The sequence below is a fragment of the Electrophorus electricus genome, chromosome 13, assembly GCF_013358815.1.
Source record: "Electrophorus electricus isolate fEleEle1 chromosome 13, fEleEle1.pri, whole genome shotgun sequence".
Taxonomy (NCBI): Eukaryota; Metazoa; Chordata; class Actinopteri; order Gymnotiformes; family Gymnotidae; genus Electrophorus; species Electrophorus electricus.
In genome coordinates, this window is record NC_049547.1 from 7,581,028 (window position 1) to 7,605,404 (window position 24,377).

The 24,377-nt window shown below is 42.2% G+C and overlaps 1 protein-coding gene across 7 annotated transcripts in view; it reads left to right on the top strand.

Annotated features, from left to right (window-relative positions):
• The first annotated feature begins 200 nt into the window (after positions 1-200).
• The window catches only part of hectd1 (HECT domain containing 1), a 30,877-nt gene continuing 6,700 nt past the window's right edge, over positions 201-24,377 (top strand). Inside the window, exons 1-35 of one of the 7 annotated variants that reach the window (XM_027000335.2) lie at positions 201-399; positions 3,058-3,339; positions 3,558-3,792; positions 4,267-4,494; positions 4,811-5,092; positions 5,354-5,624; positions 5,751-5,827; positions 6,249-6,347; positions 6,441-6,555; positions 6,705-6,879; positions 7,140-7,278; positions 7,491-7,661; positions 7,854-8,076; positions 8,344-8,607; positions 8,721-8,797; positions 10,863-10,997; positions 11,248-11,394; positions 11,498-11,592; positions 11,692-11,797; positions 11,942-12,076; positions 12,176-12,315; positions 12,514-12,837; positions 13,044-13,210; positions 13,503-13,679; positions 17,046-17,894; positions 19,071-19,292; positions 19,550-19,728; positions 20,031-20,187; positions 20,885-21,107; positions 21,239-21,293; positions 21,612-21,794; positions 22,326-22,539; positions 22,667-22,749; positions 23,323-23,450; positions 23,928-24,129. In XM_027000335.2, the coding sequence (XP_026856136.2) occupies positions 3,200-3,339; positions 3,558-3,792; positions 4,267-4,494; positions 4,811-5,092; positions 5,354-5,624; positions 5,751-5,827; positions 6,249-6,347; positions 6,441-6,555; positions 6,705-6,879; positions 7,140-7,278; positions 7,491-7,661; positions 7,854-8,076; positions 8,344-8,607; positions 8,721-8,797; positions 10,863-10,997; positions 11,248-11,394; positions 11,498-11,592; positions 11,692-11,797; positions 11,942-12,076; positions 12,176-12,315; positions 12,514-12,837; positions 13,044-13,210; positions 13,503-13,679; positions 17,046-17,894; positions 19,071-19,292; positions 19,550-19,728; positions 20,031-20,187; positions 20,885-21,107; positions 21,239-21,293; positions 21,612-21,794; positions 22,326-22,539; positions 22,667-22,749; positions 23,323-23,450; positions 23,928-24,129 (6,417 nt within the window). In that variant the 5' untranslated portion in view covers positions 201-399; positions 3,058-3,199. Of the gene's footprint in view, positions 400-3,057; positions 3,340-3,557; positions 3,793-4,266; positions 4,495-4,810; positions 5,093-5,353; positions 5,625-5,750; positions 5,828-6,248; positions 6,348-6,440; positions 6,556-6,704; positions 6,880-7,139; positions 7,279-7,490; positions 7,662-7,853; positions 8,077-8,343; positions 8,608-8,720; positions 8,798-10,862; positions 10,998-11,247; positions 11,395-11,497; positions 11,593-11,691; positions 11,798-11,941; positions 12,077-12,175; positions 12,316-12,513; positions 12,838-13,043; positions 13,211-13,502; positions 13,680-17,045; positions 17,895-19,070; positions 19,293-19,549; positions 19,729-20,030; positions 20,188-20,884; positions 21,108-21,238; positions 21,294-21,611; positions 21,795-22,325; positions 22,540-22,666; positions 22,750-23,322; positions 23,451-23,927; positions 24,130-24,377 lie in introns of those variants that run through there. The other 6 variants (XM_027000337.2, XM_027000338.2, XM_027000340.2 and 3 more) reach the window with 6 other exon arrangements.

Below are 24,377 nucleotides of genomic sequence, written 5' to 3' on the forward strand. Positions count from 1 at the left end.
AGCTCAGCGTGAAAGCGAAAAGGACGAAACACATTATTGTAATAAAAACATAAGCAAAGAATTTGTGGTTGACACCTAAGCGTTTGAAATGACAAAAAAAACCCCAGAATAGATAAGTTAGTAACTGCGCAAGATTGCTTGTGCGTACATTTCTCTTTAGCGCCCCCAGCAGCTGTTGAATAGCACCGCACAGCCTCGTGATGCATACAACGGAGAGCCAGCGACTTCCTTCGACGGCTCTCCATTTCGTTCCCAACCGTCCGTTGCCTCCCCGTTCACTTTGACCTTTCCGTTTGTACATAAAAAGAAGGGGATGAAGAAATAACTTTTGATCGTTAGCTCCCGTGATTAGGACTGAATTTCCCAATCTGTTTTTCTCACGGAATCTCCTGAAGGACAGTGAGTGTTTTATTCCTTTGGTAGGGGTTATAAACCAAGCAAGGCGGGTTTCCTGTGTGCTGTTTCTGACTGACGTGTTGAGGCCTCGGGGTCTCCTAGAACTGTACGCTCCTGGATTTCTTGGTAAACACTAGGCCGTTTTTTTAGTTATGTTTTTATTTAGCCCGATACCTTGACAATGTCGTGTTTGTCGATTGAAATTGTAAGGAATCGTGTGTATTATATTTGAGTTTGTAGAACTAGGTTAGGTGTGGTGTTAGGTATTTGCTTTTAACAGGCTGGCTAAATGGCTATCTAATCTAGCTAGTTAGCCAGCTATAATGATAGCTTAGCTATCTTAACGTAATTCTAGTGTTTATCCTTAGCTAGCTAGCTACTAAATTCAGGCTAGCGTTAGTGAATTCGCCATAGCTAACCAGCAACCTTGTAGTGCTTGCCTAAACTGCTAACCTACAGATTACGACAGGTATTAGCTACCTTTGGGTGGGTGACATGCATGCATCTAGCTAGCTAGATGTCTTAGGTGAATGACCATAAGCTAAGCTACATAACTAATGAACTCTGAAACTGAAGACTAAAATGTGATGAACGAGGGGGAAGGGGATCACGGTTGCCACAAAGATTTAGCATTAGCGAAGCAACATTGGTTTATCAAAGGCCGGGCCAGTGTCGAGTAGATTGCTTGCTTGTTAACCTAACGAAGTCTTTGTACAGTCAACGACTTGTGCACCGTTTAAAACATTTTGTTGGCTTTTTTTTTTTTTTTACTTTTACTCTAGATGCGATATCCACTGGCTTAGCAAACTACAAGCATGGCTAGGTGAAATGTTAGCTAGTGCTGAATAGCTAGCGGGCTAACTCGGACATAGATAACCTAGCTAGCTATCAAGCAACAACTGTTCGTTGGTTTGATGTCGCTTTGAGTATTGACATTGTAGGTCATTTGGCTGTTTGTCCTGGTGTATACCAGTTATGGTGTTTTTTCGCCTTCTGATAATCTACTTTAGCTGTCACGACCAGAACGAAAGCTTTATCTGGGGCTAGGTAGCAAGCAACATCTCACTCGCACGAGGTGTCAGTTAGCTAGCTAATTGTCTGAAGTAGCTAGCAAACTTGATGATAAATGAAGAATCCTGACAGTGGAGGTCTGATCCTAATGTTGGCTAGCTAAATATAGATCGTGTCATATTTTCAAACAACCGCTATAACTGGCACGACGTAAGTGTCCTAGGACTGTACCTAGAAGTAGTAAGTACTTTTTTCCTTTTCGTTTTTTGACCACATCAGTCGGTAAAATTGTCTCATCATGCCGCTACCATGATGACATCGGGCTGCAATCAAGTTACTTTTTGACTCATTCTGCTAACCAGCTTATGGTATAGGTCACGGCATTGTGGTCAATAGTTATTTAGGATCCTGTTGTAGCTGGAATAGTAGCTTTTAGTCCCTTGTTCTCTAAAAAGTCGCTGTTTAGTTCTACGAGCTCATTTTAGTAGCAAGTCACATACTGAAACTAATGAGGTAACCTGTCGTCCACATAAAGGGATTCTTGTCTGTATGTGATCGGCATGTCATTAGTTGGCGTTTCATTTACTTTATTTAGTTGTTTATAAGACGATCTCCCAACCAGCCCGGCTGTCCTACCTAAGTCGTCAGAAAGAGTTATTTGCAAATGGCAAAGCACAGCCAACCTGGAAATGCTCACACATTCTCTCACAAAGGTTAGCCTACAAACAACACAACCTATTTCAAATGCGGTATATTTTAGAGGTTTTTTTCTTTGATAAAGTATTGAGGACAATTGTTCAGGTAGTTTTTCCCCAGAAAATATCATTCAAGTATAAACTTTAACCAAAAGTTTAAAGGCCAGAATAAACTGTTCCAAGCATAAGGCTATATTTCCCGTAGTGCCGCATGTTGAAGTGACACATCTAAGCAACATGGAAAACAAACCCAGCCAGCTGCTATGATACAGAGAAATATTATGGAGTCCATCATTTAGTGTTCTCTACTCTTTGGTCCATTCCAAAGATTTTTCTGGGCCAATGCACAAGATGATCTATTAAGAATATAAACTGCTTTTTTTGGGGGGGGGGGGGGGGGAGACAGTGGCTTGAAAACTAGATTCTGCCTTCATATCACTTGAAACCAACAGTATGAATTTTGATAGTGCCCCAGATTATTGGGATAGATAAACAACAGTATAATAAATTCAGTCAATTTATTGCATCGGCAATGTGGATTCAAAATGTCCCTGCTCTTGGCATTGCTCTGTTGTCAGCCTATAAGAGGATAGTTGATGTACCCAATCCTGTTTATAGATTAATTCTCAGCCCTCATGTGCCTAGGTTCAGCTTTGTCTGCCTGAAATCTTTCTCAAGCTAAACAAAGTAAAGTCTATTTGAGCCTTTTTTAAAGTCTGTTTAAGTCGCTGGATACCGAAGAGCATTCTTAAATGATTTTGAAGACCTTAGTCTTTTACTAATAGAGCTCAATCGAGACAGTTCTGAATGAAAATGTTTTGAAAACACTTGTAAATGCATGTCTGTCTTGGGTTAATCACCCCTAAGAACTTGGTGTTAGTCATCAACCCCAGCCAATGTATTTGTCAACTTGGAGGTGCAAATCTTCATAATACTTCATCTTTTTCTCCTAAAGGTAAAGACTTCATGAACCAGTCGAAGAACAAGTGATTGCCCCGCCTTTTTTTGTTTGTTTGTTTTTTGTGTTTTGGTTTTTTTTCTTTTGGTCCTGGCGGATGCTGTGACTGGGTGTTGCGTGGACAGGGTTGGAGCACGCTATGGCGGATGTTGACCCAGACACACTATTGGAGTGGCTGCAGATGGGGCAAGGTGATGAGCGCGACATGCAGCTCATTGCTCTGGAGCAACTTTGCATGCTGCTGCTAATGTCGGATAACGTCGATCGCTGCTTTGAAACGTAAGTCGAAACACTAGCCACAATACACACAAGACTCCACCTTCACAAAGGGGCAAGGTCAAATACTGCTAATGTGGTGGTCTGTTAGGACCCTGGCAGCTTGTCGGTGCATAGAGGCAAGCAAGAAGGGTGCTATCCAAAAAAGCCTAAATAAGATTGAATTTAATTTTTTTTCCTTCAGGCAGTTGCTTATTATACATATTTTTGCATGTCTTCAGGTGTCCTCCACGGACATTCCTTCCAGCCCTTTGTAAGATATTTCTTGATGAAAGCGCCCCCGACAATGTTCTGGAGGTGACGGCCAGGGCCATCACTTATTACCTCGATGTGTCAGCTGAGTGCACACGCAGGATAGTTGGAGTGGATGGGGCCATCAAAGCTCTCTGTAACCGACTGGTGGTGGTGGAGCTCAACAATAGGACCAGCAGAGACCTGGCTGAGCAGTGTGTAAAGGTAAACAACCCCCACCCCTCCATTTAAATGAATAATATGGTGTTCTCTTAGTACCCTCGTCATTCTTACATGTTCGTATTAGTCGCTGCTTTGGAAGAGGAGAGTGAACAAACTTGGAGAGTGGGCTCTAACTTGCAGTTGTCTGATGACTCATCCTAAACTTAATTCTGCTACACTCTAGATCATTCTATACACAGTCTCTGAAACTGCTGTCTTGCAGTTCTCTACAACCGTCTACCGTTGAATGAGAACTAGTGAATGGTGTATTGCAGGACAGACCAGTAATGCAAGTTCAAGCGATCTATAGACACACAACTTGAAATCTGAAAATTACAGAAGCCTAAGGAACATGCTCCTCTGAGACAAACTAAATTTGTCATCTGCTCAGGCACTTTATGCAGTTCTATCAGTAGGAGGATGTGAAATGTTTAAAGCAAGCCATATTCAAGTTAACCATTTATCCCTTTGCCATAGGTGCTGGAGCTGATCTGCACAAGGGAGTCTGGTGCTGTGTTTGAGGCTGGTGGACTGAACTGTGTACTGAGCTTCATTAGGGACAGCGGGCACCTGGTCCATAAGGACACCCTGCACTCAGCCATGGCAGTGGTCTCTCGTCTGTGCAGTAAGATGGAACCGCAAGACTCCTCCCTGGAGACCTGTGTGGAGTCCCTGTCCAGTCTACTCAAGCATGAGGACCACCAGGTATGTGGTGAGCTGTGTGGTTCAGGACTATTTGTTGCATGACCATATGATTTTTTAAAAATCAACCACAGTTTGCACATTTATTGCTGTTCTTAGAGAATTTAGCAGCATGCAGGAACCAAAAAGGTTATTCACTTTAACCAGTGTGTTAATGTTTGATATCGTTGAAATGGCCAGAATGCCTGTGCTCTACTTTTTTCTATGTCAAGTACATAAACAAACAAAAAGTTAGAAAATATTATTCTGGATTTTATTGTATATTTCAACCAAATGTGAGTCTTCTTGCATAAAGCTGAGCTCCACTGTGACATTGCAGGTTTCTGATGGAGCCCTGCGCTGCTTTGCCTCATTGGCGGACCGTTTCACTAGGCGTGGAGTGGACCCTGCGCCGCTGGCCAAGCACGGCCTCACAGAAGAGCTGCTGTCTCGCATGGCTGCAGCTGGAGGCCTGGCTGCTGGTCCCTCCTCTACTTGCAAGCCTGGCCGGACCTCCACTGGAGCCGCCCCATCTGCAGCTGACTCCAAGCTCAGCAATCAGGTGTCGACTATTGTCAGCCTGCTCTCCACGCTGTGCAGGGGCTCACCACTTGTCACGCATGTAAGCACTACACTATTCTTTCTATAGGGACTTGCATTAGTAGTACATGGGTGTAGCTAGCTATATTATGGGTCAGGACGGAGCAGGTTGTACAGGTTGTCTTTATTTAAAAATACAGGATACCTGAGGATGTGGGGAAACATCACCGTAGTGATATTGGAGCATAGCGCCACCATGTAAAAGTAGGTGTAGGGAAAATGGCTCCAGCGTTCCCTGTCTTTCCTAAGCTTGCTCACTCAACTTGCTTGTTTCCCACCTCAGGACCTGCTGCGCTCTGAACTCCCCGACTCCATGGAGAGTGCCCTGCAGGGTGACGAACGCTGTGTACTAGACACCATGCGCCTCGTGGACCTGCTCCTGGTGCTTCTGTTTGAGGGCCGTAAGGCATTGCCCAAATCCACTGCTGGTTCCACAGGCCGCATCCCAGGCTTGCGGCGGCTTGACAGCTCAGGCGAACGCTCCCACCGGCAGCTCATTGATTGTATCCGCAGCAAAGACACGGATGCACTCATCGATGCCATCGACACTGGGGGTGGGTTTTGTGTGATTGTATTTGAAATTGTGCAATTTCTGTGCATTATGTTGGATGTTTTTGTTTTGTGGTTGGGACAAGTGTGTCCGTGTTTCATGAAAGATTTATTTTTTCTTCCCCTTTTAGCATTTGAAGTGAATTTTATGGATGATGTTGGGCAAACACTCTTGAATTGGGCCTCTGCATTTGGGACACAGGAAATGGTGAAGTTATTTATTTATTTTTTGTTTAATTATTAGTCATTTGTCAGATGAACTAGAATTTCCTTTTGTTTGGGAAGAAGTCCTTTTCATTTAATTTTTTCATATGTTTCAAGTTAGGGTTTTTTGGTTGTTATATATAAAAATAAACAAAGTATATGCTATTAAGCAGCTTATGTCTGTCTTGAATTAAGAACAGACAGACCTTTCACAAGATTAAGTGAGAAGGATCAAATGATCACAGTTGCTGAATTAGGTGACATAGTAAGTGTTAGGAATATCATGTGTAATCAGGCTTAATGCAGGCTGATTTCTTGACCCACTTAATCTAGTAAAAGCTTGTGTGTCATTGTGGCCGGATCAATGCAGGAAGGCTCTATTCTTATTTGGGTTAATGGCAGGTCTGACTATTCTGGCTTGTTAGGTGGAGTTCCTGTGTGAGAGGGGTGCTGATGTCAACAGAGGTCAAAGGTCATCCTCTTTGCACTACGCTGCCTGTTTTGGACGGCCCCAAGTAGCCAAGGTAGTGAGAGATAAGTATGCTGAAATGCTTGTGGTTCATGTTTTAAGGCTTTGCTCTCATGCCACTGGGTGTGGTGTCTCCCAACCCCCTCAGACTTTGTTGCGCCATGGAGCCAACCCTGATCTGAGGGACGAAGATGGCAAAACTCCATTGGACAAGGCCAGGGAACGGGGCCACAGTGAGGTCGTTGCTATCCTTCAGTCTCCTGGCAAGTTCTACCACTTTTTTCCCCTTTGCCTTATAAAGTTGCAAAATTTTGTACATGTTTTACATTTCAGTTGCCTCTGCTTTTCTTATGTTCTTCTGTGGTAGAGTAGGATCATTCTGAATGCTTGCTTGCATTACTTTTTGTTACAGGAGACTGGATGTGTCCTGTGAACAAGGGGGATGACAAGAAAAAGAAGGACACGAATAAAGAAGAAGATGAGGGCAGTGAGCCGAAAGGAGACCCTGAGATGGCACCAATCTATCTGAAGAGGCTGCTTCCAGTATTTGCACAAACCTTTCAGCAAACCATGCTGCCTTCAATAAGGTTTGTTTAAAATGCAGTTTTAGAGCAATGAGCGACAGATTTACTAAAGCACATATTATGCATATGTGGTTTTCACATTCATATTTCAGTACTCGTTCCACTGCATCATGGCAAATTGCTCATATAGTCACTAGATGTGTTACCTTGGCAGAAAAGGGGATATTTTGTGCATGCTTTCTTAAAGCAAGTTCTTGTTGCTGTTTATGGATTTGGATAAATGTAGTCAGAATAGCACATTCCATGTCCTGTGTCCACTGCAGAAAAGCTAGCTTAGCATTGATCAGGAAGATGGTGCACTACAGTTCTGAAGTGCTGCTTAAGGAAGTGTGTGACTCTGATGCTGGACACAACCTGCCCACCGTCCTGGTAGAGATCACTGCTACCGTGCTGGATCAGGAGGTTGGTACTCAGTGTGGTGTTTGATTTTATCCTATTGTTCTTGATTAAACTAAACAAATGTAATCAGTCATTCTTAAGACTGAGCATGTGCTTTCCATTACCTTTCCCCTCAATGTGCAAATGTATTGTTCAGTGGCTAACTGTCTTCAGACTTGTTAGGTTTCCAGTATGAACACTACATGAGATGGGAGATACTGTTATGTTTGTCACAGGATGATGACGATGGTCACTTGCTGGCACTGCAGATCATTCGTGATCTGGTTGATAAGGGAGGAGATGTGTTCTTGGACCAGTTGGCCAGGCTAGGTGTCATCAATAAGGTGTCTACAATGGCAGGTCCCACGTCTGATGATGAGAATGAGGAAGAATCCAAGCCTGAAAAGGTGACAGACCACACTTATTATTTAATGCTGTTAAAGAGAAGACCCAGCCAAATCAATCATGCTTGCTGCTGTTTGGTCTGTAGATTTTTTTTTTTTTTTTTGTGCTTTATTCCAAATGTGTACATGCATATGCAAATATGTAGTTCTAATAGAACATTAGTTGAAAAGCCAATCAATGTACATTAATTTTAGGAGGATGAGCCCCAGGAGGATGCCAAAGAGATTCAGCAAGGCAAGCCTTACCACTGGAGGGACTGGTCCATCATCAGAGGCAGGGACTGCTTGTATATCTGGAGTGATGCTGCTGCACTAGAGCTCTCTAATGGCAGCAATGGTTGGTTTCGTTTCATCCTGGATGGTAAACTAGCAACCATGTACTCCAGTGGCAGCCCAGAAGGGGGTTCTGACAGTTCAGGTGAGTTGTGTTTTTATTTTTTAAATGTAATATTTTATGTACAGATTGATATTGCCTTTATTGAGTGCCTTTATCTGAACAAGGAGCGCACATCTCTGTACAAGATGGACAATAATGTTGCAAATTTCTAGTGTTTACAAAACAGAAGTTGGTATTGGTACTGGTGCTCATTTTTGGCATATAAGCAATTAAAGTTTCTGTCATCATAAGCTGTGCATGTCTGTTTGCAACATTAACACACATCAAGACCGTCTCTGCCTCTTCCAGAGAGCCGGAGTGAATTTCTGGAGAAGCTGCAGCGTGCCAGGAGTCAGGTGAAGCCAGTCACAGCCAGCCAACCTATTCTGTCAACACTTGGGCCCACTAAACTTACTGTGGGCAACTGGTCCCTCACTTGTCTGAAAGAGGGTGAAATTGCCATCCATAATTCAGATGGTCAGCAGGCCACCATCTTGAAGGAAGACCTGCCAGGCTTTGTGTTCGAGTCTAATCGAGGCACTAAGCATTCCTTCACCGCTGAAACATCCCTAGGTAAGTGGAACAACTGCAGCTAGGTGTTTGGTGTGGTTTGAGTGATGGGATGTAGCAGTTTTAATTGGTTTCAAATCATTTTCAGGCTGACTCGTGTGTCCTGTTTGTTGCAGGGTCAGAATTTGTGACTGGCTGGACTGGAAAACGTGGAAGGAAGCTGAAATCAAAACTGGAAAAAACAAAACAAAAGGTACATGTTTGATGGGCATGTGAGTGAGGCCTTCAGCCTGAGATTTTGGTGTGGCACAGTATTCCTAGTGTTGCACTCTTCTGAACTGAGAGTCATGATGTCATCAACGGCGTCCCAGTCCCTTTCTGGTTCTTCTTTTAGTTTTTTTTTTTTTCTTCAAACTTTTCATATTCATTTCTTTACGTGTTTGCATCACTTGGAACTTCTGCAGATATTACCACTGCTATTAGCTACATGTTAAATACTATCAATTTCTGGTTGGGTCACCACTGCTTGCTCATCTGTCTGAATTTGGAGGTCCCACAGGGTGGTGTTCATCACTCTCTGTGGTTCCTCCCATTTGGAAAGTGGAGGGGGTGATCCAGCTCATATGCCTTTCAAATGTTTCTGTATATTATCCCTGCCACTTGAGTGTCTCTCTGTGTATGCTTTCTCTGCCAGCATTTTGCATCCTGCTGCTAGGTGCGGGTCTTGTATGGTGTAATGCACCCTGTTTCAATCTATCAACAGCTTGGTGCTTGATCTTGTGCTGCGTTGTTTTTCAGTCCTGCTTTTTATGACCATTTGTCTTGAGATTCTCATTTCTGCTTCCTCTGTTATGTCTGTGGTACATTCCCACAAGGGTCCTACACTGTGATGGCACCTCCTCTGCTTCCATAGTGACCATGTCCACCATCTGGAACTTCATCAGCTATTGATTGGATTTATTCATGGATGCTTTGTATCTCACTCTGGACGGTGGATTTTACACTTGTTAGGCTCTTTACCCAATATTTCCAGTTTATAGTCTTTGGATCTTGGGTGGAGTTCCCTATGTATTGTGAGGAGAGTCCCAGTCTTGGTGTCAGCATTTTCCAGCTCTTCTATATGCCTACTGGGTATTTGATGACTGGCAGAGTATGTGTGTGTTGTGGCTTTGATCTTATTTCCATTCAACTGACACTTTAAGGATCCATGTACATGAGGAAGCTGATGGTTGTTATAAGCTATACCATTTCTTATCAGTGATCTGGCAAAATGGCAGTGTGACCAGTGCATCTTCTTGGTATATACCACACTTTATGGTGACCTGGGCAGTTGTGATCTTACAGACTTTATAAAGAGCTAAGCATGCAAACGTCTAGTTGTATGACATCAGGTTGTGAGCTTTCTTGTAGTCAATCCAGGCACCACTTAGATATGTCTGTCTGGTCTTAGAATGTTGGTGGACAGCTCTGTCAGTAGGCTGTGCTTTGGCTTTCTGGTAGTGTTGCCAATCCCCTTCTGAACAGTGTTTATATACTTGCAGATATGCTCATTTAGCTTGGTGGCTAGTATCGATGACAGTAGCGTCGTCCGTGCTGTTGACGGGCATTTTACTGGTCAGTAGTTGGATGGCATTTGGCTCTTGTTTGGATCTTTCATGACCAGTGGCGTATTAACCATCTTGGATGGGAGCCGGTTGTTGGCAGCTGGGTCATTTCTTCTGCTAGTTGGCCTCGCATTATGCGAGGTCGAGGCACTGTCCAGTTCTTCATGTTTTGTGACCTGCTGTTGTAATGCTGGCTGGTTAATGTTCTGGGAGATTGTCAATTAACCGTTATATTATGATTCATTCTCCCATAGATTCTTCCAGTACTGTTTTATTTCAGCTGTGGGTGGATCTTCAGTCAGTTTTCTGTTGCACTGTACCTTCAAGTTGTGTGGATTTACTCTTTTGGATGCTGCTTCATTTGTGTATCTTTGCAGTTTGGCAACTGGTACTGTTAGCTTTTGTTTAGCACATTAAAGTGTCGCACTTATGGGCCACCCTTGAATGTCTTTCATATCCAGGGACCATCTTTGATCTTTATGCCCTTCTAGAGCTGTCAGTTTGCTCATGTCCAATATAGCAGGTTGTAGCAGGATGCAAGATACTGGCAAGTAAAGTATTGCACCAAAATATCAGGGATCACATGGAGGAACATATCCAAGGCATATTTCCGCCCCCACCCCCATGGTCTGCGCAGGTGATTTTTACCCTTAAAATGGCAGTGAGGCTGAAGATGTTCCCTCACTGATTGGAACTTGTTTTTGCAAAATTTAGGTGAAAACCATGGCAAGAGATCTGTATGATGACCACTTTAAGGCTGTTGAAAGTATGCCCAGGGGTGTAGTGGTCACCCTGAGGAACATTGCCACACAGCTGGAGTCTGCCTGGGAGCTGCATACCAACAGACAGGTATGAAGACCTTGTACCACCTGTGATGCCTGTTCTATGACAGAGTTGATAGAATCTATTCTAAATAAAAGAAGTTCAAGATATTTAGGCTTCATGTAAAACATTAAATACATGAGTAAATATTACTGACAGTCTAAATATGAGTGTCAACAACAGCTCAGTTAAACTCAGCCCTTCCTACAAATATCTTTAAATGTCAGAATTGTAAGCAATGTGAATATCTATCTGCTTTGCAATTACTCTGTTGCAGTGTATTGAGGGTGAGAACACATGGCGAGATCTCATGAAAACAGCTTTAGAAAATTTGATAGTAGTTCTCAAGGATGAGAACACCATCTCTCCTTATGAAATGTGCAGCAGTGGCCTCGTGCAAGCACTTTTTACTGTCCTTAACAATGTGAGTCATACAGCATTATAGAACTACCATATGGCTTGGCCTTGTGTTCAGGTGCCATTAACATTTTCTGTAATATTGTTTTGTTTTTGTTTTTTCTTAACAGAATGTTGAACTTGACATGAAGCATGATTGTAAGCCATTGATGGAAAGAATAAATGTGTTTAAGACTGCTTTCAGTGAAAATGAAGATGATGAAAGGTAGGAGGGGGTCTTTTATTTTTAAAAATGTTTTTAAAAAGTGCTTTCCCCCCCCCCCCCACCTTTTCATTTTTGTGTGTGTGTGTGTGTGTGATCTAGCCGACCTGCAGTTGCCTTAATCCGTAAACTGATTGCAGTCTTGGAGTCTATAGAACGGCTACCACTTCACTTGTATGACACACCTGGCTCAACATACAATTTGCAGGTGAACTTTTCTACCAGACTTTTGTTAATCATTTGACAAGAGAAGTGACTGGAGTGCGCTTTTTAAAAAATGTTTTATTATTATTTTTTTTAATTGCAAATGGTCATTCGAGATTTATTTTAATACATTACTTAACTGTTTCAGATTCTGACGAGAAGACTGCGCTTCCGGTTGGAGCGGGCTCCTGGCGAGACAGCCCTGATTGATCGGACAGGCAGGATGCTAAAGATGGAACCTCTTGCTACTGTCGAGTCTTTGGAGCAGTACCTGCTTAAAATGGCGAGAGCTGGCATTTTATTCTCGCTGTTTTTTGCCCTGTTGTTTTTGCTCTGTTTCTTCCACTCTTTGGCCATTCCTTAACACTCTTTTGCTCTCCAGGTGGCGAAACAGTGGTATGATTTTGACAGGGCCTCCTTCATCTTTGTCAGGAAGCTCCGTGAAGGCCAGAGCTTCACCTTCAGACACCAGCATGACTTTGATGAGAATGGGATTGTGTACTGGATTGGCACGAATGCAAAGTGAGCATCCTTTCCAGAGTCCACTCTGGCAGCTGTATTTTGCTTATAATCTGTGTATTGTGATAACATTAGGAGGATTGTGTTGCAAAAGCATTACTTTTAAATTTACATCATTTCTTGCACTTTTAGTTCCCCTATTGTATGCTGTTGTAAATCTATAGCCTATGTTTTCTGTACTTATGAACAAATTCTATATAGGACTGCATACGAGTGGGTGAACCCTGCTGCTTATGGCCTGGTAGTGGTGACCTCCTCTGAAGGCAGGAACTTGCCCTATGGCCGACTCGAAGACATCCTGAGCAGAGACAGCTCAGCTCTCAACTGCCACACCAATGACGACAAGAATGCTTGGTTCGCTGTGGACCTGGGCCTGTGGGTCATCCCCTCAGCTTACACCCTGCGCCACGCTCGAGGATATGGTCGCTCTGCCCTCCGCAACTGGGTATTTCAAGTGTCTAAAGATGGCCAAAACTGGATGACTCTCTACACCCATGTGGATGATGGCAGTCTCAATGAACCTGGGTAGGCTACTTGTCTAGTCACATTACTGGTTGTGGTGAGGGCTTACTCTGCTTATTCTTAAGTGCTGACAGAGGGCTGTCATGTTAACAGAGAGAGAGCCAGTTAACACTTTGAATCAGTTTGGTAAAGATTCTAGCATTGACTGCCAGTGATCTGTGTTTGCACTGATTTGTTGTGTGCTTGTGCTTTTGTGGTTTATACCTTAGATCTACTGCCACATGGCCTCTGGACCCATCAAAAGACGAGAAGCAAGGCTGGAGACACATTCGCATCAAGCAGATGGGGAAGAATGCTAGTGGGCAAACACATTACCTTTCACTGTCTGGACTGGAGATCTATGGCACCGTCACAGGGGTGTGTGAAGACCAGCTTGGTAAGAATTTCACAGAACTCTCATATTGCATTTAAACTTGCACGGCTTTGCTCCTAATTAAATAAATACTTCCACACTTAAACACTGAAATAAGCGCCACTTTAAGGGGATGTAGTTCTGATGCATATTTCCCCCCCTCTCAACAATGGGAACTGTGCTGTCTCCCTAATTCTCAAATTAAACTCGGCCCACATTATTCTGTGGATAGGACTCCCCTGAACCTAAAGTATGCACACTTGCCTGATTCCTTGACTTCAGGCACTTTTGCTAATGGTTCTATACTTGCATACAGGTAAAGCAGTGAAAGAGGCAGAGGCAAACCTGCGTAGGCAGCGTCGGCTATTCCGGTCTCAGGTGATGAAGTACATAGTTCCAGGTGCTCGGGTTGTACGTGGGATTGACTGGAAATGGAGGGACCAAGATGGCAATCCTCCTGGAGAGGGCACTGTGACTGGAGAGGCCCACAATGGTGAGTTGCTGTTTTGAGGCCATTTTGTGTTTATGCACAGGTACTTTGCATAAAACGTTTGCAGCTTTTGTAATTCCTAGACAGTACTTAAGTGTTTTGTTCCATTATATAAGAAATTTTATCATATGAAAGCATGTCAAAATGCTTTCACTGGCTAAAAGCTTGGGAGGAAATTGTTCTTTAGGAAGTGATTGTAGTATTAATGCATTTGAATATCAATATGGTTAAGCAGTATTGTAAACACATTTAAAAACTTGCCTGTGTACTGTGGAGTCAATGGCAACCCTTTGTTTAAAGAAAACAAATTGTGAACATCAAGTGCATTTGCATGTGTTGTGGAGCTTCCTGAGCAAAACCTACATTTAATGGGTGGTGCTTTGGAGCTAGACAACATCACCCACTCTGTAGTTGTGTCTTTGCTGGCAATTTAACATTTTATTTTTGGCATTTAACTGCTAATTACTTGAATATAATGCAAAATCAGGCTGCTTTTAAACTTTTTAAAAGGTTTTCCAAAGAGGAGGTTTGCTCCTAGCATAATAAACTGTATGATGTACTCTTCCAGATTAGATGTATGGTCTCTAGGTGTTTCATAATTTTGATTTGATTTCAATTCAGGGTACCACAAGACAATTTTAAAATGATTCTTCATGTCCACAAATTAATCCATTATTAAGACTAAATATAAAAACCATTATTATTTGTTCCACTTATTCTTTACATTGTACTTTTTGTTTTGTTTTTTTTTTAATCTGAAATGTTTTGTATTGTGCATTTATTTTCAATAACAAGAACCCACTGTCATAGATGCAAAGTATCACTAGTACACAGCAATCCTGAGGGGGTGTACCACAAAGCAGGCTTCTCTGGCAAGCAAGCTAACTTGTTTTAATCCAAGGTTAAGGAATAACCATGGCAGCCCACTACCGATGGCCAACCTGTTCTGGGGCAGGTTAATTTGCAGTTTAATTAGAGTAGGTGTGTTGAGAAGTCAGTTGTGGCATTGCAATAAACAATTGCATACTCCTTTTTTTATCTTGGTTGGTTGCTGTGGTGGTGGGTTCCATAATATTTCATAAGATATAGGTTATTGGTGTGGTTACTTGAATAATGTTAAAGCAGACATTTTAATAAACATCAATATCAAATTTGAGGTGTTAAAAAATATGTAAACCTTATATGGAGGTTCTATGTATTATTAATGGTCAGCCCCCCCCACCCCTTCTCAGTACCAATCAGACCACACAGTACACCGGCACAAACTCAGTCCTCACACATCAGCTTGTTTACACATGTTCCTCGTGCATATACACATGGGTACAGACACTGTGCTTTGACTTTGTGGAGAGAATATCAGGTGAAAGGCTACTGATAGTGTGATCTAATTTATTTGTGCAGTAATCTATATAGTTAACTTCCATTTTCAGATTATTAACCTTATTCTATATGAATTTAGATTGGTACAAGTTTATTTCAAGTTTTTTGCTTATATGGTTACACCTCTGCAAAGTATAAATTTAAGCACTGCAGCATTTCTAGCATCAGTTAGTGGTCATTTGAGCATTCATTTTGCCCATTCCGATTTGAATTTTTGAAGATGGCTAGTTGTAGCATCTCTCAGATGGCTGTCATGGCCTTTTCAAGCTTTAGTTATTTTGAGGGTTCACTGAAAATGGTATAATTTGAAGGATTGGTAAAATCATAGGTAGGTTCTTTTAGTTTTCATAACAGCTTGTGGATCAGAGGTGCCAAAGGCGAATGCTGATCATTGTGTAAACAAACAGATGGACCTTAACCAGGCATTTCAGACTGGTCAGTAATGCTCTTCTATAAGCTACTTGGCTGATTCGTTTTCACCTGTGTGTTGGGCAAGCTAAGCCTAAAATGCAAAGTCAATGCAACTAACTTCAAAAAAGTTTGGCTGCAGTAGACAAGCTTTGTGGTATGGTTCTCTGCCAATGGGGTTCTCCATATATAATCGGGCTATGCATAAACTCCAAAAAAGACCCTGCAAGCCTAGGAAGTCACTGCACATTCTGAATTCAATTATCAAACATCTATATAACATTAATAAACACACACATTAAATGAACCGTATTCGCTGACTTCTACTATGCTGATCTGTTGCAATCGTGCTAGATGTTTTACCAAAAATACCTTTTTATTTATTTTTGTTTTACTTTGCATGATGCCAAATGATGGAATTGGACAGATTATTTAGGCCAGGTTAGTCTTTCAAAAGCATTATTTCACCTCAGTTCTAATACTGAGTCAACCAGATAAGAATTGCTAAGGTTCTTGGCAACTAAAGAATGCTTAAGCCCATGTCGTCCGCTCCCCCCCCCCCCCCCCCTTTGTGCATTGCTAAAGAATCGCAGTGGGGTTTTTTTGTTTTGTTTTTTGTTAGTTTTGTGTTTTATTTTATTTATTGTTTTTTCTTCTACCACCCCTAGTGAAGACTGGGACAGATTTGAAAGGACCGGTATTAAATCAGTATTTATTCCTGTGTAACTGCCTTCTTTGTTGCTTTTTCTCCTGTTTCTGTCCCACATCAAAATATTTATTCATTCTACACTAAATCCTCCTGAGAAATGGACTGCTGTTCCTTTTCACTATCTTAAGACTTTCATTCCACACTGTTTTTATTAGTTTGCTATTTTGAAGCGCAACCCTCCCCTTTCCCCCCAACTTAACAGGTAACATTTCTTTATCATACTTTTGAGCATCTACTCTCTTGCTAATATTCTTTGGGCAGCCATGTTTCAGTGTCTAAAATGGCTTTTAACCTGTGTCTCCATCAATCAAGTCAAGCGCATGTTGATGTCACAATTTGCAAGCTATCGATGGACTCCGTTGCAAGTGTATTTTTACATTTGATAAATTTATTCTTTAGTTCTTTTTCTACAGTGGCTTTTTAGCTTGGCATTTGCAAAAACCTGTTGCTTTTTTTTTTCCCCCCTGTTTTGTCATTTTCTGTGCCTCATGTTCCAATTCTACTGCTTCACCTGGACCAGAATGTTTGTGGAAATTTTTATTTTATTGATTTTATTGATTGATTTGATTTTTAATTTTTTTTTTCCGCCCATTTTTGTTTGAGATTTGGGGGAGGGGGCTGGGTTTTTGGGTTTTGTTTTGGTTTTTTGGGGGGGGATTATTCTCTTTAGAATAGGACATTTTAGACACTAACTACATTTCACTGTAATGCTCAAGTTGGTAACACTGTACTGGTACAGGGTAGGAGGCAAAACTGATTTATTGTATCTGGTCCAGTGTTGAACCATGCTGCTGTCTTTGACTTGCTGCTGTCTCTTTCTGCTTTCTTGCTGGGTCTCACTCGTTCATATCCCCCCCCCCCTCCTCTTTTAGGCTGGATTGATGTTACCTGGGATGCCGGTGGTTCAAACTCGTACCGTATGGGTGCAGAAGGGAAGTTTGACCTCAAGCTTGCGCCAGGGTACGACCCTGAATCAGCGCCATCACCCAAACCTGTCTCATCCACTGTTACAGGCACCCCGCAGTCCTGGAGCAGCCTGGTGAAAAATAACTGTCCGGACAAGGGTGGCCCGTCCTCTGCGGCGGGGGCCAGCTCCTCCAGCCGGAAGGGCAGTAGCAGCTCGGTGTGTAGCGTGGCCAGCAGCAGTGATATCAGTCTGAGCTCCGCCCGGATGGAACGCAGGGTGGAGGGCCTGCTGGAGCAGGGGGTGGGCGTCGGTGGAGGAGTGCCGGGTGTAGAGGGTCAAGAGCCAGTTGTTGTGCTCTCCTCAGCGGAGGCTGGCTCTGGCTCTGGCTCAAGTACCAGCACGCTCACGGCAGATGGTGGAAGTGAAAGTGCTGAGCGCAAAGCGACTGCCCCTGATGGGACCCTGCGCCAGTCAGCTGAATCAGCTGCCATTTCCATGGGACTCGTTAGCGTCAGCTCGCCTGATGTCAGCTCTGTATCGGAGTCGTCCAGCAAGGATGCACCCTCACAGAGGCCTCTGTGCTCAGCCACCAGCGCCCGGCTATCAGTCAGCTCTCTTCTGGCTGCTGGCGCGCCCATGAGCTCCAGTGCCAGTGTGCCTAACCTGTCATCGCGTGAAGCCAGCCTCATGGAGTCTTTTGTGCGCAGGGCACCAAACATGTCTCGCACCAATGCCACCAACAACATGAACCTGAGCCGTAGCAGCAGTGACAATAACACAAATACACTGGGCCGCAACGTCATGGGGACTGCCAGTGAGTATCAGTAGTTCCCCTGCCTACTATGAGCATAAAATGGCAAAACAAAAATTTGATATTCGACTTGGGGTAATGTAGACTTTTAGTATTTGATTAACAGGTGTTGTCTTAGGAGATATGTAAGGAAATGGACAGTAAACATATTTGATGTGCTATGGGTGGTCTTTAACTGTTAGGAACTATTGGGATAGCTACTAAAGGACAGAAGACAAGCCTATTGTTGACTGAACAACTACAGTCTTAATATGAATGTTCCTTTGATCTTGCAGCTTGGGCTGCTCACTAAATGTAGTAAGCTAACTGGCTACTAGAGTAGCAGTCTTGGCAAGCTACTAACTCGAGTTAAGTTAGAAACTGCCTGAAGCATAAATTGTGCTGCCAAAACAATGTAAACGTTTTTCTACATTGCTAATAACATTGTGGGTGAAAGCTGCTTTGGCAATGCAATATCAATGCAGCATAGATAATCGTAATGACCACCACAGGTCCTTACAATCAAAAGAAAAAAAAAATCAGCATTAATTTTAATCAAAAGTAAGTTCTTGTGCTACATGTACAAAATGTGTCATTTGGATATGAACTGTATATTTTTGGAAGTTCATCGGAAGCGTCTATGAACCTTCCTCAGTACTGTTTGAGTACTACATTTCACCAAAGTATCTAGTTATTCAGATACCTGTTAACTTTAAGAAATGAGCAGCCTCATAAATTGAAACATTCAGGTTCTCCGTTTCCAAAAATTATATATACATACAGTAACAGAGCTGTGAGCAGAAAAGCTGGTTTGGGGGGGTGACATTGCTCATGTTTTGTTCATACATGTGTGCATGTATTTTAGCTCAGACCTGCTGCATGGTTGGAATGAGTACAAGTGGACACTTTGACAGTGACCATCAAAGGAGTCACCTGATCACCCATAACTCAATGTGACTTGGATTCTTTTTGGAATTTGGCACTGAAGAAATGCATTATTTAAACAGAAAAGGGGGGAAAGAAAAACTAACTTTTTCTATTTGAATTCACTTGTATCAGATTACTTCCAAATTGTATCTAAAGCATATTTAGTGGTGTGTGTGTGGGGGGGTATTTTTATTTTAATATTTTTTGTATTAATTTCTATTTTTATTTATTTATTTATTTACTTACTAATAGCATTTTTGGTTTTGTTTGCAGCCTCTCCTCTCATGGGTGCACAGAGCTTTCCTAACCTTACAACCACTGGTACCACCTCAACTGTTACAATGTCCACCTCCATAGTAACCAGCAGCAATAATGTAGCCACGGCAACTACAGGTTTGTCCGTCGGCCAGTTGCTCAGTAACACGCTGACGACCAGCCTGACCTCAACATCTAGCGAGAGCGACACAGGTCAGGAGGCTGAGTTTTCCCTCTATGGTAGGCCATGCTAGATTTCTTCACCTACCATAACCTCTGCACTTCTCGCTCCTTGCATCTCCCTAATCTTCACTAAACCTAATCCTTATTTCATTACCTTGCATATTAACATGCATTTCTATGGTTTTTATTACTAATTTCACTGCATTTTGTTCTCCAGATGTGTGTCTCTGTAAACATTTGATTGTAGATGTCAAAGGTTTCTTATCCCCATTTGCTCTCGTGTGTGTGTGTGTGTTTTTGTTTTTTGTTCCCAGACTTTTTGGACAGTTGTCGGGCAAACACCCTGCTCGCTGAGTTGGATGATGAGGAGGACTTGCCTGAACCAGACGACGACGACGACGAGAATGAAGATGACAACCAGGAGGACCAGGAGTATGAGGAAGTACTGGTACGGTCCAGGGTCAACCTTGGTTACCACGTTCATATACATAGGGTAAAACATGTAGTTTCAATAATTAGTACATTGCAACTCCTTAGTTGTTCAGTTAGTTTGTGGTAATTAAAAAGTTTTGTTTCTCCCCCCCCCCCCCCCCCCCCCCCATTTGTATTTTTTGTTTGTTTATTTTCTGTCAGTGTCTGATTTTGTTTTTACAATAAATGTTAATATCTGTCAGCATGACTTGTGAAAAGCATGCCTGTGGTGAGATGAAGCCTGTATTTGTATTGCATGTAGATGTGAACCAGTGAAACACAAAATGGCAATGTGTAAAATTCTGTTAAATGTTGGTCTGGCAGGAGGAAGAGGAGTATGAAACCAAAGGGGGCCGGCGTAGGACTTGGGACGACGACTTTGTACTGAAGCGGCAGTTCTCTGCTTTAGTGCCTGCATTCGACCCCCGACCAGGCCGGACCAATGTCCAGCAAACCACTGACCTGGAGATCCCTATACCAGGTACTCCTGCCTTTTGTAGGACTTTCTGCTTTTTGCTATCAACAAGAATACCATTTGACTTGACTTCATAGCAAAGACCAAATATGATGACGCACAGAACAATTTTTTACTGAGTGCATTTACGTGCACTGTTTTTTTTTTTTTTTTCTGCAGTTAACAGATTATTTTGGCAGTAATCTGATCAATGTGATTGATGATAATTTCACAGAAAGATATGATGTAAAGTTCCAGCTGAAGCTTTTTGTAAACATGAACCCACTTTACCGGAAAATATGGATCATCTTGTTTTATGGATGCTGATAGTGCGCAATTCAAATTCTTAATATTTAAGCATGTACTGTGTTTTAGAGTCAGCCCAAAAGTGTGTTGGCCATTTCGTGGGTGCTGCTTTTAATTCTGCTAGCCACTTCCAGGACTTCTTCCGTAACATTTGTATGGATGCACAGACTGAGAAATCCTAAAGAAATCAGATTACTCAAATAAAATCCAGCTCTCTCTCAGATTTTTTAAAATCTGATTTCTAGGCCATATTCCGATCTAAGAAATTGAAGTATGCTGTTTACATGACCACTTGAATAATTGAATAGATAACTGGACAAATCTGATTGATATGATCTAACTCCAAATATGTCATCTTCGTGTAAAGCATACATGCATGTGTTTTGTAGCTGAATTATGGGTGGTCTGACTGTCACAGGTACCCCTCGCTCAGAGGTGCAGGAGGAGGTGGAATGTGCCCCCTCCCCCCACCTGGCTCTTATCCTGAAGGTGGCAGGGCTAGGAACCACACGGGAAGTAGAACTACCTCTGTCCAACTACAAATCCACAATCTTTTACTACGTCCAAAAGCTGCTACAACTCTCTTGTAATGGCAGCATCAAATCTGACAAGCTTCGGCGCATCTGGGAGCCTACATACACGTGAGTTACTTGTGTGGAGGGGTACTTTTTTAAAGTAACCTTTCAGTCTATATAATTTTGCAAATCAAGTTTGCTTCTATAGCATGTTGGCATTGTAAAGATCTTTTACTCAAGCCATGTGTTTTTTGTAGGATAATGTACAGAGAGTTAAAGGACTCTGACAAAGAGAAAGAAAGCGGGAAGATGGTAATACGTTTTTACCTGCTTACCTGCTCTCACTCACTTTTTCTTTTATTCACACTCTCCAACTCATTCAAATCTTGCCTGTGATTTTTCTGTGGCTGGCCCCAATGTGTAAATGCTCCTCCTCAGTAGACTTTTAGTTCTCTTTAGGTTTTCACTAACCTTAAAGCTAGCAGCCGGGGGGTGGTGGGGAGAGAATCACCCTAGTGATTAATCTTGGAAATTGCATGGCCCTCTTGGTGGATAACCTTTTGTAATGCATGTGTGTTGCGTGAGACTTTACAATCAGGAAAGACCAACATTTGGTTCTTCCTGTTGTAGGGTTGCTGGTCTGTAGAGCATGTGGAACAGTACCTTGGCACAGATGAATTACCAAAGAATGACTTGATAACCTACATGCAGAAGAATGCAGACTCAACTTTCCTGCGCCACTGGAAATTAACCGGCACTAATAAAAGTATTAGGAAAAACAGAAATTGTTCGCAGCTCATAGCTGCATACAAGGTATAGAATGGCATCAGGTGTGTGTGCGTGCGTGCGTGTGTGCGTATATGTATGTGTAATTTTATATATATATATATATATATATATATATATATATATATATATATATATATATATATATATATATATATATATATATATATATATATATATATATATATATAAATAAATAAATAAAATATTTTGTGTGTGTGGAGAGAGAGAGATTTTTATTTTTCCCTTCACTTCCCCCCTCCAGGGTGTCACCTTTTAGACCTTTTTGCACCTTTTACAATTTTAATGCCTTGTGTGTATAAGTGTATTGTCCTAGACATCGCGTTGCGCGTTTTATATTTATTAAATTTGCTTGCAATTCTTTGATTTTTGTCCATAACAAAGCATATTTTCTTTGACTGTTTTTTGAAAGTGGAATAACCTGTACAACAGTTGCCTGGTATCCTGTTGTAGCATATGGCATTGGTGCGTAACAGGCCGGAGTTTTGGGGTGCTGGTAGGTGTGACCTTGACTCTTCATGCGTGGGACTTTTGCAGGACTTCTGTGAGAGGGGCTGCAGGTCATCGGGACTCTGCTCGGGCTCCTTGTCGGCCACGCAGAGCTGCGACATCCTGAGCAGCGTGCGAGAGCAGGCGCAGGCCAAGGCAGGACCAGGCCAGAGTGCCTGTGGTGTGGAGGACGTGCTGCAGCTCCTGCGCATTCTCTTCATCATCGGTGGAGAGCCTTCGGCTGGCCGCACGCTGCAGGAAGGTGGGCAGTTCAGGCCCTGCCCTCCACCGCTGTAGTACTATTCTTAACAAGAATGAACACAAGAAATGAGATGCTCATTAGATTCTTGATAACACATCATTTGTTTTATATTTACATTTTTACGTAGATATTGATGATCTACAGTTCAATGCATCACCTGAGGAGTTCACCAGCAAAAAAATTACAACCAAAATTCTGCAACAGATTGAGGTACTATTCAGATGATTGTGATTACTGTGCATGAGACCGCATGTTAATGGAGCTGTTTGTCTGAAAGTCGGTACAGTTAAAGAAGCAGAGCGTAGCACTTTAAAGCAATGGTTTGGCAAAAAAAGTTTTCCCAGTTTACCCGAAACTTATCCAATCAGGCTGAGACATGTTTGGTGTCCAGTGCTTGCTTAATTACTTCAATACATCAGCCCACATTAGCTTTGTATCTTGAGAACAAAACTGTCCAGTAAAGGAAATATTGCACCCCAAACATGCCTGGACTGCTTGACTGCATTTGGTGTAAGTAGGATTTTTTTTTTTTGAGTGGCAGGCAAAACACTGCAATATTGCCGACTGCAGTATTGTTAACTTCTTTTAACCCGAGGAAAAGCCCCTACCTTTTGCTAATGATTGTCTACACATCATTTTTTTTAATGTTCTCCATATTGTAATGGTAGCTTCATAAATCTGTCTGCATTAAATTGTAATGCTTACAAACGGCAAATACCATATTGTACAGTGTGCATAAATGTTGCAATTGAAATTTTCATTGTGCTCTTCTCTGTGCTTTAGGAGCCTCTAGCCTTGGCCAGCGGAGCTCTCCCAGACTGGTGTGAGCAGTTGACCAGCAAGTGTCCTTTCCTCATCCCCTTTGAGACACGACAGCTCTTCTTCACCTGCACTGCATTTGGAGCGTCCAGGTAAGTGCTCTGTTGTACTTTGTTTTTAAGCCGTTTAAATTTCCCAATTTATAATGAGGCTGTGGTTTAATTTCAGAGAACACTAAAAGTCCTCTTAAAGAAATAATGGAATACTTAACAGTAAACCTAACCCCCAGGTGCCATTTCAGCATTCAAAGTAGTTTAAAATAGTTTTATGGCTTTTTTCACATGCTTGTTTTTAGAACCACAGGTGATTGTGATAACCTGGAATTTTTGCACTCTGGTGGTCTTTGGGAAGTCATTTTAGCCTTTTATGTGTCTCTAAACCTGAGCATTCATCAAAACCATTAACTCTACTCTGAATGCTCAGTAGTAGTTTTGTGTGGTTTAATGGCTGCGTATTTCATTAAAACGCACTGATTTTACTGATGCACTTTTTAGTTTCACTGAAGGTGATATAAGAATATTAGGATTCAAGCAGTGCTGTAAGTGGTGGTGATTGCTGTGTCTCTATAGGGCGATAGTCTGGCTACAGAATCGAAGAGAAGCTACCATGGAGCGGTCACGGCCTTCTACCACAGTTCGTCGGGATGACCCTGGCGAGTTCCGGGTGGGCCGACTTAAGCATGAGCGTGTCAAAGTGCCACGAGGAGAGAGCATGATGGAGTGGGCCGAGAGTGTCATGCAGATTCATGCTGACAGGAAGTCTGTACTGGAGGTAAATAGATGCTATCACATGGACAAATTGTTCAAGTTCTTGAAGTGACCATAATTGCTGCTTGTCATTTCTTTAAAAGTGAAATGACTGAGAGATGCATATGAGCTTTCACCACAAAGAAAGATGTGTACATGTTTTGTTAACAGAAGTGCCATTGATCTACAGTTGTGATCTCATTTCTTTAAAAGTGAAATGAATTAAGACAGTATGTCAAGATGTATGTTTGTGGAATTATTCCACTTTTATCC